Consider the following 14204-nt stretch of genomic DNA (forward strand, 5'->3'; position numbering starts at 1 on the left):
GTAAAGGGAAGTGAGTGGTGCAGACTGGTGGTGCAGACTGCTGGTATTACCAGTACTGCTGCCTGAAACGTGCTCTGAAACTCGGCCCTTGCGCTTCAGGGTTGGGACGTTTCTGGGGCAGAGGGGACCTTTCCAGGAGGGATAACTCCTAACGTGCAGGACTTGCTTGCGAGTGCTTAAAGGTCATAGGAGAATGTATAAAGGGAGAAGCAGAGGAAGGCTTGCATATACGGGAGAGCAGGTGTTTGGGATGGGAATAAGAATCTAAATAAATTAACATTTCCATTCTTTGTTCCTGCAAGGCTATTAAATCCAAATATATTTTGGTGAGTGTTGCAGAGTAATTGTTGAGGAACCATCGCATTGATTTTCTTCTCTATGCAGTGGTTAGATGAGTTTGCTTCCTGTTACCTCTTTGACTATTAGCAATTTCTATCCTATATCTACTAAGTAAATTTAAAAGTACAGTTTAAATTGGAGAAAGTCCACTGCTATAATGTTTAATTTYAAAAAGAGTATCACAAGGTGAGGAAACCGGTTTGAAGTAAAGCTGAAAGGAGCAGCCGATGGTTTGTGGGCATCAAGGAGACTACTTAAAAGCTCAGCTATTGCTGAAAGCAAATGGGTAACCTATTTAAAGACTGGAGAAAGAGCAGACACCGCAGAGGATTGCTCAGCAGCAAGTAAGGGAAGCTGTTAGAAGCAGATCTTTTTTTTTTCCAAAAATATTTTAAGTAATCTCCAAAGGATGGAAACAAGATAGCTTATAGATTTTAGAGGATATAAATATTTATATATATAAAAATAGATACTTTTTTTTCCATAGGATATAAATATAAAGCTAATGTGTGATGGCCAAGGAAAATTTTGTGGGAGAAGCGTCCAAACGACATGAATTTAAATGCTGCTTTTTGTCATGTGTTAGAAAGAGACCATTTGGTCAAGCCAGTAAGACAAATAAGCTATCAAGGAAGGTCTCAGCATAAAATCGTAATAGAAAAAATAGTTTTTTTTTTTAAATTCTTTATTCACAATGGAGATTCCCATTCTGGCCTGTTCCTCGGAGAATTGTCTTAAATTGCAGTATCAGTAAAGAGGTTATTGAATAAATAATTAACCCGTGCTCTTCACCAGGAGCTCAAGGATGCAGTAGCTGGTAACTGTGGTCGATCACGTAGCTATGGAGAAACCTCCTGCTACCCAAGTGGCACAGGTTTTAAAAAGGGATCAGGGAAGTCTAAGAGCAAATGCTAGAAATGTGAGCCAGGTGGTGGAAAACTTCCTTGTGCCGTGTATTATGTAGTGCTGATCCGTCACATCGGCTGCCATTAGAAAATAATTTCTTGCCTAGTGTATCTGTAGACAGAGACAGAAACCGGATCAGATAAGAAAAATGCTTTTGCCTTTTTATTTTTCCTCTAGATGGTGATAGTTAGTTGCAGTTTTCTTTAGTGACTGAGAAGCAAGATGCAATGATATTGCAWTAATAGTGTTTTATGATATTTTTCCAGTGTACAGGCTTATTTGCTGCATATATATGATTGCACTTTCGTGTGCAGTGTACAGCAAATGTCAGTGGCCCTGCCTGTTTTCCTGTAATTACTAATGGCTGATGCTTGAGATAATGAAACTGAGATTTTTTTAATTYTGAGGTGATACCAATATTGAAATGACTGCCTGCAAATCCTCTGTGTATAACATTTTAGGTTATACACAATGAGATTAAACACCTTAATTGGACAAGGGTGTTGCTATTTGCATACGATTAAGAAGCCCCCTAAAATTATAATCAATAAACATTCTTTTTAAAATAAATTTGCTATTTCTGTGCCTCTCAGCAGTTTAACATGGATTGACTAATCTGTCTTCTCATGATATTCCTTTCTCTGTTATTAAAAGGGGCGTTCTGTTTTTCCTATCCCCTTTTTCGAAGAATCCATTCAAATCCTGGTGCATTCGCAGTACTTGAACGCTCCTGCTTAAGCAGCGAGGATGATTTTCAGAAGCACAAAACATCCAGGTGAAGGTACCTGATAGGAGGGGTTTGCGGGCGATCCGCTTGCCTGAGGCTGTGCGGGAGGCACCAGCAATCACTGGGGGTGCCACGTGGAGCCTCGCGCTGCTTCTCCGGCCRGGGTGAGCGCTGCCCATTGCAGGGTGCACGAGCCTGGCACTGCGCGGAGCGTTTCACCAAAGCACTGAATTAACAGGCAAAACACTTGCAAGACAGGTAGACGATTACAAAAGTTAAGCTGAGAGAGAGAGAGAGCATCGCAAGAGTATTAACAAATGTTAGCAAATGTTTTTGTCCCTTGTGAGCTTTTAGGATTCTTTCTTTTCTTTCCCTTTTTTCTCTTTTTAAAGAAAACCATATGGGTTGAAATTTGATACAGATATGTGCCTATAGAAAGGCTAATTAGGATTCAGTAAATACTAGGAAATCAAAAATAGCATTTCTATTTCGCTTGTTTTGTTACCTAGTKCAAAGATGAGAACATAATTTGCATCAAATGTTTGAGAGTTCCTGTTCAGCATGGGACTTCAGTGGTATCATTGAGGAAAAATAAGACAAAATAAATAAATTATATTATTTACATCCTAGCTGGTAAGACCTTTCCTTCTGTTGGACAAAGCACCTGGAATTTTCTGTCTGGAGAAAAACATGTCCCTGCTGCCACCATTTTCTGTTCTGCAGAGCATTCTTTCAGTGCAGTGTTTCTCCTGCATTGCAATGACTGTGTAAGTTCAAAGAGCATCCTTGTGGAGTGTTGCTAATCATTTCTGAATATTATAAGTAATATTTCACTGTCAAAAGGAGCTAATTATGTGATTGTCTGAAATCTTGCATGCTGATGCAAAGTATTAAAAAAGATACATAGCGGAGGCGCGTTGCTTTGGTTTTTGGAGTGTCTGGGAACTTTGGTGCTGATTTGATGAGGAAGAAGTGACCTGTGGCTACAGATACACAGTGAACATAAGTCTGCACGGAGGTAATTGGTAGTGCTAAAAAGGTAATCCAAAATTGGTAGATCTAAAAAGCATGATATTTTTTCATTTTAGGAGAACAGGGTTCCCATTTTTACAGTTCATGTTTGGTTTAGCATTCTGTCATGTATTTGACATGATATTACTCATTTTTACGAGCTATCTTACTAAAAAAATTGAAGATTAAATGTAGTAAATAAACAAAACCATAATGTTCCTAGGGTTTGTGCAATTAAGAATATGGTATTGTTGAGATAAAAGCGCTCTCTAATTGCTAACATGTCTCTGATAAGTGAACGTTGGAAATTCCCTTGGAAATAATTGCTTCTYAAATATTAACTTCAGTCTCGTTAATTTAGGGTTCCTGAATCCTGAGTAGTCAAGATGTACATTAAAGTTAAGGAAGAGTGGTTAATTTTAAGACTTTTGCAATTTAGGAACGCAGCAATTTATATAGACAGAGAAAAAGTGTCAAAGCACTTGAGAATTTGTGCTTGTACTAAATTATGTTGTTTTTTCTTGCATCATGGTTTATACCAAGTCTACACCAAAATGAAATCATAAGAGATTGTGGGTTCTGTGCTTTTAAAGGGCTGACTAGTCTACACATTTACAAGTCTACTCTAAATAGCCTCTGTGTGTGTGTGTGTGTGTGTGTATGTGTATACACACACAAAAGTATCTTATAGCTCTCTGTAAGATCATAGTTAAAAGGAGAACAGTCAATTAACTACTAAGTAAAGAAAGAGATTCTTTTCTATATATACAAACAAGTGCTGCTTTCTGTTAAATGGCAGAGAGGCAACAGTAAAAGAGTCAGTGTATTTAAAGGATAAGATAGCTGGGTACTATGAAATGAAATTCTGTTATACCATTTTTCTAAATGGTATAACTATACGATTTATTTGCTTGTCTTAATTGTTTGAGGTTACAGTTCTGTCCGTTTTGCTTGAGAGATGGACAAATCAGAAATGTGAAAGTAAATGTGTCTATCCAGAAGAAAACCCACGTGCATGAAATATCTACAGCTCAAAGGAGGCTGGATTAGAAGAATTTGATCGGTCAGGACACGTGGGGACTTATAGGAAGTTGCAGTTTATCCTTTCTTCTCCTCAGGATTCTGCACAAAAGTGATGAAAAACTGTGTCAATAGTTACTAAATCTGCTCCCGGTATGTGCTAACGGCATTCTTGACTTAATAGTGSTTAAAGATTCCTTAAACTATTAGAAGCTTTCAGTTTACAAAAGAGTATCATGAGACTCGGGCTCATCAGTTTCCGWATCGCATCATTAACCTAGCGCTTTCAGACCAGTTCTCAGAATTTTTCAGGCATTTCAGTAATCAAGTTCTCAGGGAACTGGCTGGAAAAAAAAAAAAAAAAAAAGCATTCTTAAATTATTAATTCCTTTAGTCTTTTGTCTTTAGGTCTTTTTCTTCCATCATGTTCGTGATGAGAAAATAACAGATTAGTTCATTAAATGCACTTATTAATTGAAATTTTTCAGTCAGCTGCTGAGAGTGATAGCTACCCAGAGAGGTAACTCYTTGGTGTGTGGCAGCTCCTAGACTGCAAGCAAAACTTTTTTGTTTTTTGATGTGCAAGAGAATRTTAAAGTGAAATCCTTTTGTTTGCAATCTAGTTACCATTCCGAGAATAATTTTATTTTGTTTTGTCAGTGCGTTCTTTGCTTTGAATATTACTTAATGGGTTTAGGAAAGATACCATTTTAGGAAATGTGCGTGGAAGGAAAGGCAGAGATTCAAAGTTCCTCTTCAGATTGCTGAAGGGAGGAGGCTGAACGTTGGCCTTCAGCTTTCTGCACCGCCACGGGAAAGCACCGGCCTGTCACTTGCCTAGATATTTTTCCACAGCAGCAGGCAGCGTCCCTGCAAGGCACAGCACAGAAGTCTGGGATAAGCAGAGGCAAAAGGCTGATTTTAAGCTGGTTCAGTGCAGGGAATTGTTAGCACGGTGTAACATTCCCAAGGCCGCCCACCTCCTTCCTGCCTGACAAACTCCCCGCAGGCCATTTGAATGTCACCTGCAGCCTGGCCTGTGTGTTTTGTCACACCCCGTGTTTCATCCACTGTGTCCCACACCTCTTTTAGCCCTAATCCCTCCCTATTTTTCTCCCTCTTGTCATTCTCTTTCTTCAGATCTGTGTATGTCCATTTTCCCTSTGTGTCCCTTGTCTGAGGCCCTGCTTCCCTCTGCCTTCTTGCCTTGCAGACTTTGTGTGCTCCACCAGCTTTTCCCTCCCCAAAATAACTTATGCAGACTATCCATGCTTCAAATTGTGCTAGGAAAGCTTGAAATTGTGCTAGGATGGCTGAAAGAGCTGATGTGAGCGGGGTAGGAGTGAGAGAGTCTGCTGGGCTCGCTTGCGTTCCTACCTGGGTACTTACAGAGCAGTGGAATCCTTTGGCCGCCAGAGCAATGGCCTTTTGTATCTGGCTCTTCATGCCTTCAGGTTTTCAGCAAAATAAGAATTTTAAACTAACAAACAAACTTTGGATTATTACTATGTTTTGGGGTAATTAAAGTTTCTTATTAAAAGCCATTGTGGTAGGAACAGAGGAAATGGAATGTCCACTTGTGAATTTGTCTGGAGGTCTCATGAGGCTTCTGGAGCAAATGAAAAGGAGATTTTTTTCCTTTTTTCATCCATCTTCTCAACTTTGATAATGCTTCTGCTTCACCTGAGTAGTTGTGCAGTGCATCAAAAGCAAAGTAATAAGAACTGAGACATTTTTAAATAACAGAGGCAATTGGAGAGCATCCTGGGTAGCTTCTAGAGAAAAATAAAATTCTTGGAGACTTTGATGGAGTCTCCCTATATAGAAAGGTTTAAGGAAAGCTGATCAAGTCATAAAATACTACTGAAATCGTACTTTTCATAGAAATCGTACTTGCCTAGAAATTAAGGGTTATTGTTATAGTATCTGTTCAGCTGCTTCTATAGGATAACCTTTTAGGATATACATTGTTTGATTTGGCAGCTGAGTTTTCTACTAAGTGTCTTGAAATAACTTGGCTTGTGAATAGTATTTCCTGTTGAGATAATAAAACTTTAACTCTGTGTACTAAATCATGAGCTTTCATACGCCTTTCAATGTCTATTATATCATTGCCGATAAATTCAGCATGATTTCAGTCTCCAAACATTGGATTTTCATGCCTTTACAGTCTAAATGAAACTAGTATCTGTGAACTTAAAACAGGAAGCCATTCTCTAACATTTTTGTGGAGGGGCTGCATCAAGAAATGTATACTAGGGAATAGGTAGTGATGTTAGAACAATTTAAAACAATTTAAAATAGTTTCCAGTATACAAAAGGAATCTTCTCTTACCCTAGTAGTTTACTTTCCTATAGCTACTTACAGAAATTACACAGAACACTTGAGTTTCTAACTTCGTTTCTTCAGAGATGTCCTGCCTGGCTACAGTGGCTGGTCTGCTAGGTACACAGTTACCTTGGCTTTGTTTTCCAAATGGGATTCTGATGATTTCCTGCAGAATTGTTACGACAGTTCCACTGTTACACTAGCTAAAAACCTGTTGCCAAAATCAGCTAGGATTTTGGTTGCATGTGCACAGGTTGTTCACTTGGACAGTACTTGGAGCCCTTCATGCTCCTAAAGGCCAATTTTGGAATTACGGTGTCCGTTTCCTGTTCATCATCATCATCATCAAAATTGATTAAGTGATTTACAGTGGTAACCAAGCACTTCATTGTAATCCAGTAAGATCTGATATTATAATATTTCATTGTAGGAAGTATTCATAGTATGTTGAAAATTGTATGGGATCTGTTAGAAAATCTTATGTTTTGATAGTGGTGTCTGTCTTCTGAAGTCCTATTCAAAATTACCTGTTTCTGATCACTCTTCTTGATTTCATTAAAATCACACTGTTTTATGCCAAATTTCTCAAAATTGGTACTCTTCCCCAGAATGAATTGGAGGAATCCTTACTGTAATGATGCTGTCAAGCAAAAGAGCGTGGGATGAGTTGTGTCACGTCCAGCGGGATGCCAGGCCTCAGAGCTGGGCCCCAGGCATCGGTCTTGGGTTCAGCACTGATTAGCATCTTCATTAACGAGCTAGTCAGTGGGATAGAGGGAGAGCACCTTTGGCAAATCTGCGAATGATACAAATTGATAAAAATGATTTAAAAAAAGAAAAGAAAAAGATTGGTTGGCCACATGGATGTGCAGCTATCGAGAACACCTTTGACAGGCTGGAGAAACGGACTGACAGGACCCTCGCGAAGTTCAAGAAAAAAGAAATCCTTTTCTCTTCTTTCCTTTTCCTTCCTTGGAAATGGTGAAAAAACATCTGGAGATGGAGTTGCTCTAGGCGATCCTATGGATAGACTTGGAGAAGTTGTTTCCCCTTGGAGAAGAGGGGGTGATCTCTAGAGGTCCCTTTCCCCCTCAGCTCTTTTGTGAATATTTGGATGAAGAGCTGGTCCTAGTCAGGCAGCTTGTAGCCTTGCTAGTCACTAAGCATGCTGAAAATAAAGTGATAAGATAAAATAAAAGTCTCTTTTTCAGACTATTCCATTGGTGTATTTTTATTTCTGTTGTTCTGTCTATTTCTTCCATAGGGCTTGAGCCTTTCTTTTCCTTTGAGGAAATGAGCTTTATGCTATATGTCTCTTGCCCATAGAAGTTAATCTTGGCATTTTTCAGTCTTTGGATGCTTTTGTTTTTATTGAAGACTTTGATTCCARCTACCAGGTCCTTTCACTGATTGGCCAATTCGAAACATCCTAGGTGGAGAATTAGGGATTTRAAAGCTAATTACTTGTCCAGTACTTTTGGGAATGAGTGTCTGTAGAGATAAGAGGAATTCCTAACAAGCCTTGACTTAAAAAAAAGCTACTTCTGGGAGAGGAAACATTCACTAGATATCTGGATCTTCTGTCAAACATTGAGAACTCTTAGTAGAAGTCTTCTTTTTTTTAGGACTCAACAAATTTAGGGGACAAAGACATTAGGACTGTCTTGGTCAGTGTGTAAAGCTTCAATTCCRGTTGGAATCAACTATATTGAAATCCAAATGTCATGAGAAACATGAAAATTCGATTTTATTGTCTACTCCTTGTCTGATGGTCACTGATCTTGCTTTTTTAGATAAGTATTCCCTGGTGCCCAGCTTACAACTGGATTTACTGCTGGAGAACAAGGTTGTTTGCCATCAATTCTAGTCCAACTGAGCTCASGAGGCAAAAAACTGAGATCACTAATACCTTTAAAAAGGGGCAAATGAGGTGTTACTGAAAAAGCTCGTGCAAAAACAGATTTGCAGCCTGAGGTTTCGGGGCATGGTTTGTTGTTTCTGAGATGTACTCTTTCTCTCTTCTTTTAAGCTGTGAGTTTAAGCAGTGAGGAAAGATTTTTCCCTAGTAATGAATGGAATCTTAGTGTTCTCAGAATATCGTACTTTAGGTGTGAGATTTTCCTAGAGCTGATGAATATTTATTATATAATTGGTAATATGTACATGAAATAATTTCAGAAAAAAAACAGAACTGCAAAATCTGCAGTTGTATTAAATTATACTTAATGCCCTATGCAAGTCAAAAGAGCGTTTTATTCTTTTATTTTCTGAACAATGACATATTTGGTTAATTTTACAAATACACTTTTTTATGAAGTAAATTAAGATTCAAAATTTACCTTTGGTTAGAAGCATGTTTTGCAATTTTGATGCTACAGATCCGATTTACAAAGTTTCAAAATGTGTCATAGTATTAAATTATTATTTTTTTCCCTTTGGTCACTGGCCAGTAGAATATACTGGAAACCATGGTAACAAAAAGCACTATTCTGGTTGCCCTAGAACCTAAGCAAGCTAAGATTGTCTCGATAATATAATGATAAAAAAAGAACGAAAGAGGGGGACAGAGGGAGCAAATTAGAGTAATGACCTGTTGAACAAAAGCAGTAAAAGCACGGCCACAGATGTATCAATGGGCGAATGATCATGAAACTCCCAGTAGCATCGCCAGGGTGAAGGAGATATGCTGTGGGCTTTAAAGAGGAGACAGAATGAATTCAACAATTTGTCTTTTAATTCTTCCTTTCTTTGTCGTTTGACAGGTTTATATTAGGATCAAGGATGACGAATGGAATGTGTATCGAAGGTACGCAGAGTTCAGAAGCTTGCACCATAAATTACAGAATAAATACCAGCAAGTGAGGACTTTTAACTTTCCACCAAAAAAGGCCATTGGAAACAAGGTACCTAAAAGAATATACAATATTAGTAAGGGTTGAGGAGGAGTTAGAAAAACCCATTTGCCTACACACAAAAAGAAAGAGGTGGTTGCCTTAGAGAATTTTCTTATGCCTGCTAGGCAATACCTGTTGTTTTTATACAGACTCTCTCCTCATCGGCTGCCTTTATTGTGTGATATTCCACCGGCTCTTGCACTCACTGAAAGAAAACTGTGCTTATTAAAGAGCATATTGATGACATACACAGTAAACAAATACAGAGTCCAAAATACTGCKCTTAATAGTTGTGATATATAAGATGGAATCTTTCCTCCATTCTTTTCAATAAATACCAACAATTAACACCGTTGAGGAATTTATAAAGTTATCTGTCTACATTCTGTAGATTTCCTGTGCTGTTCACCAGTTAAAATATAAGTTCTTTGGACAAGGTTTTAAAAAGTATTTGGGCATATAAGTCCCTAAATCTGTGTCCTTTTGTCTTACTTCTCCATCTGTAATTACCACTTTCTGTCTTATCCCTTCTATCCCCAGCTTCTGATAGATTGGTTAATTTTTTATATTGTGGTGCAGCCTTGGTAACTATTCATTCTTATTCCTTTATTTTGTAGTGGACTAAGCTGTTTGTTTCAGTGCTATTTCATCGCAACAGTATTTATGAGTTGCTACGATATGCAATTTAATACATTTAAGCTGCCACTTTATCAGATTCTCACCTATATAAATGATCCACCTTTAGACCAAATGATCTTTTTTTAAAAAAAAAGGGTGAATCTGATATTTTAATAAAAAAAGTAGATATTAAAAAGTAATTGAGTTGACATATAGTTGACATTCAGATCTTTCAACTGTACGTACGTGTGTATCATTTTATGATTCCATAACTTAATGATGTGCATTGGTCAAGAAGCCAGTGTGCCAGTGCTTAATTCTTTGCTTTGATGTTAATTTATTAGCGTTCTGCTATTAAACTGAAAAAAATAAAAATAAAATGCCAAGTTTGGGGTTATTTGCATTTAAAAAAAAAAGTCTGAATAAGAAAAAGTAAGTGTTAGAGTTCTGAAAGCTTGGGCTTTTTATCTGCTCTTCATTGGCACCCTGTGCTCGTCACTGGGATGCTAACAGCTGATGTGCAGATTCTAGATGTTGGTGGCCCTAAAGGAGGCTTTTCTGTAACTGATACCTCCTTCGATGCCTGTCCTGGGTGGCTGTTGCTCAGTTGGGTGCATCGACCGTGGAGCCGAGGCCACGGAGAGGACAGCCTGTTCCAGGGAAGGACTTTGAGCCGGCGGTGCAGGGGGTCACAAGCCASGACCCGCTAGGTTGCTGCGCCCGAAGGACAGTCACGCAGGAGAACAAACCGATGGCGTGCGCTTAGGTTTGCTGTCTGCTGCAGCAGGAATCAGGGGGGTCGTGTTCAAATGCAGAGTTTACTGCATTTGGCRTGGACAAAATGCAAAAGGAAAGCAGCATTTGTGCCCAATAAGGATTTAAGAGAAATGAGAAAATGAAATATTATTGTTAAAAGTTTCATTGAATGGTAGTGAAATGGGAAGCATTTAACAATCACAAAACAATAGATTAAGAATGTAATATGATTAATTATTATAATTATTATTTTTAAAATATATGTGTACCTTTCAGTTGTTTTCCTTAAGTCAGGATCATTTGTTGGTTTCCTTTTATTCTTTCACCAAATTTATGGTGAATTTAGGGCTGGAAGCCAGTTTTAAGAGGAAGTGTTAAAGTAGAAGCATCTACTATACAGAAAACTGCCCTAACAATGTAGTCACAAACGAGCAGAAAGTGAACAAGAGGAAAGAGGTTGATGTTTGGCCACTCCAAGTGCAAAGAAGAGTCCGTATTTGGCTTTCARCTTGGCAACTTTATTTTCAGGATCTCAATTTCTACGTTTGGGTGTAGAGCTAATTTAAAACACTGAAAAAGATGATTTGACTTAAACGTTGTTCTAAATAGTAAATTTACTTACTAATGTGTGTAATTTGACAGGAAATAACAGCTTCATAAAACACTTTATAAAACTCCGCATATTCTTGATTACTAGTTCCCATASTGTGTATTTTCTATGAATGATCTTTCAGTGCTGCTAGCAAATTGTTGTCAAAATCTTTATAAAAGTCTTTACCAGAATATGTGTTTTTCCTTCATTGATTTTGTAGAAAAGAATAAAACAAAAAGCAGTGAAAGTTGTATTTCTGTTCTCCCGTTACGCCTATAAGAGAAGGGTATTCTTAGTACTAAGTTACTTACCATATGCTTTTGTACGTGATTTTTTTTTTTCAACTGCAGATCAATGTATGTACCATTTGTGAAGCTGAACTGCATCTGTAACACTTGAATGGTTCAATTTGTGATTTTAAATACTCTCCTCTTCCATCACCCCAGTTTTTGGTTTTCTGGGTATTTTTCATGCAGACGTATATAACAACACTGATTTTTCTTGCATGAAATACCCTTGCCCTTTAGCGAGCCTTGAGGGCTGCGCAGCATCCGAGTTGCTCCGTGGGTGTCGTGGTTGAAGTCTTTGTGCCGCCGTCCTGCCGGGCCCTGGTGTCCAAAGGGCTCGTGTGCTGCCGGGAGCGTTGCCAACGCTGGAGAGAGCCCAGTTACATGGGCCAGTTCTAACACTCCTCAGGAGGAGCTTCCCATGATCCTAGCACTTCAGTATAACAGGATCCGTTTATGCTTTTGCCTAAAAATCACTCTTTTTCTTCATTTAAGATTTTCTTGCTCTTAATCTCCAAGCCTTTTATTCTTGCTGCTGGGCTGGTGCCTCACTTCTTAAAATACTGCTTTCAATTTAAGGGTTAAATGATAATGCGTTACTATTTCTTGGACCTGTTATTCCATTTTTTTTTTTTTTTTGAACATTGCAGTGTTCTTAAGCTCAGTTGCTGCTTATGCATTAGGCAAATGAGGCAATTGCCGTTAGGCAAACGAATGGATTTTACGAAAGGAATAAAGATCTGACGAAGTATCTTATTACAAGGGTACGGTCCCAACAGAGGACATATCAAAATAGAAATGGTTCTTTGCTCCTACTCAAGATGTTAATTCAGTTGTTGTCCAAACGTGTAGAAATTGAATAAGATCCCTTTGCACCAGGTGCTGACTYGACTGCCTGGTATCCTTTGCTTTCCTTTAGAACATCAGATACCCCTATTAAAAGAATACACAGCACTTTTTTTTTTTTTTAAGATTAGAAGGGTGACTTTGCCGTGACTTCTGAGCTGCAGCAGCAGAGCAGCAGCAGCATCTGAGGTAGCCGCGCTCTGTGCAGAAGAGGTGCTGAGGGCAGCAGCATTCACCACTCCAGCCCGCGCGGCCGCGTCTGTGAGCTGCCCCTCGAGCCACGTTCAGTTCTAGCAGGAAATCCTGTTTCATGCTCAAATACCAGAGTTATAACATAAATCCCTCTCTCTGTCCCCCATCAGTGACTTAAACTGTAGATTCTTTATGTAATTATTGAATAAGTTTGTAAGTATATTTCATTATATCTTTAGAAAAAAATCTGTATGCACTTATATAAGCAAGTGTGTATGCGCTATATGTATTTAAAATACATAAATATAAAACATACTCTATGGGAGAGAGTTGCTGTAGGGCTAAAGAAWGTCGAGAAGAGAATGAGTTGATGGGGTAGAAAGTTGAGAAAGGAAATATCTTTTTTTTTTTCCTTCTTTTTTTTTTGGAAACTTATTTTCATCTCTATCTACCCCTAACTGATCGTCGATTGTCAATATGAGGTACCTAAAGTGCTTATAGGATCTTTCATTATCTGACTTTTACCACTTTGGTGGAGAATCCGGACAAACCAATACTTTTTTTTTTTCTTTTTTTCTTTTTTTTTTTTTTTAATTAAGGTTATTCACCCATGCAAAAGAGAAATTTCGGGCTTCCTAAGAAGATACACATTTGCTGTTACTTGATCAAATTAGCAAAATTAAAAATTCAATGCTTAGTGTCCAATGCTTGCTGTAATTTTAATAGAAAGTGTGTTTTGTTGTTACGATCCAGGGAAGATGTGAGATAGTGATGACTTGCACATGAGTAGTTCTAGTGTGGCAAAAAGAAGAGCCAAGAGTTGTTGCCCTGCCTAGGCTTGAAATGTTCTGCTTCTCTTTCAGATCTATGTTCCTTCCTTTTCCAACTTTGTTATCGAGCTAATAAATATCCTAGACCATCATATAAATAATACCAGTAATTCCAGACTGACATTAAGTATCATGTTGTGTTTTAAAGGAATTAATTAACAAGTTGCGTGTGTATGGATGATATTAATTTTATAGCTACAATAGCAAAGGTGCTCAATGTACTGGCACTGTTTGAAGTACATATTTTAAAATAGGCAGTGTACCAATTTCTGCTTAGCTGGTAAATGGCCAATAATAGCAGGATCCAGAGTGCTTGAAAGAGGAGGATTCAGAGAGAAGGTCACTTTGGAAAATGCAAAGGAAGAAAGACATTTTATGCTAGATTCCTGTGCTTTTGAGTCCCGATTCAGAATGTGCTTCTTTATGCCTTAAGTGCGAGTTTAAGCAGCACTGGAATCGGCAGAGTGGATATAGGGGCTCTACTTCATGGGTTTCAGTAGCTCCTAGAAACTCTGCTTTATCAGATCTGTTTGCCGATTTGGCATTAAGGATTGCTTTCACCAGTGTTTGGTTTTATTTTTGAATAGCTTAATACCTATCAAAAATAACATGGAACTTAAGTATTATTTTTTTTTTTTCAAAGTGAGACTTTAACCTTTCAGTCCTTTAACATCATGGCATTATGGGGAGAAAATAATGTAATTTGTTATCTGTGCTGTTTGGACAACTGCTAGATAGAGAAAGACAAATGTTGCAGTTCTGTAACATTTCTTGCCTCTTTTATGTATTCTAGTAACCTGGTTTGAAATGAAAATATAAAAATATCTTTCTAAATGTATTTCTTACTGTGATGGTGA

General features: G+C 38.0%; 1 protein-coding gene across 1 annotated transcript in view; it reads left to right on the plus strand.

Annotated features, from left to right (window-relative positions):
• Positions 1 to 14204, plus strand: part of SNX29 (sorting nexin 29) — a 105999-nt gene that overhangs the window by 60217 nt on the left and 31578 nt on the right. Inside the window, exon 19 of the mRNA XM_026042953.1 lies at positions 9095 to 9235. Within this exon, the coding sequence (XP_025898738.1) occupies positions 9095 to 9235 (141 nt within the window). The remainder of the gene's footprint in view (positions 1 to 9094; positions 9236 to 14204) is intronic.

The sequence above is a fragment of the Nothoprocta perdicaria genome, unplaced genomic scaffold, assembly GCF_003342845.1.
Source record: "Nothoprocta perdicaria isolate Ctin4 unplaced genomic scaffold, notPer1 scaffold_319, whole genome shotgun sequence".
Taxonomy (NCBI): domain Eukaryota; kingdom Metazoa; phylum Chordata; class Aves; order Tinamiformes; family Tinamidae; genus Nothoprocta; species Nothoprocta perdicaria.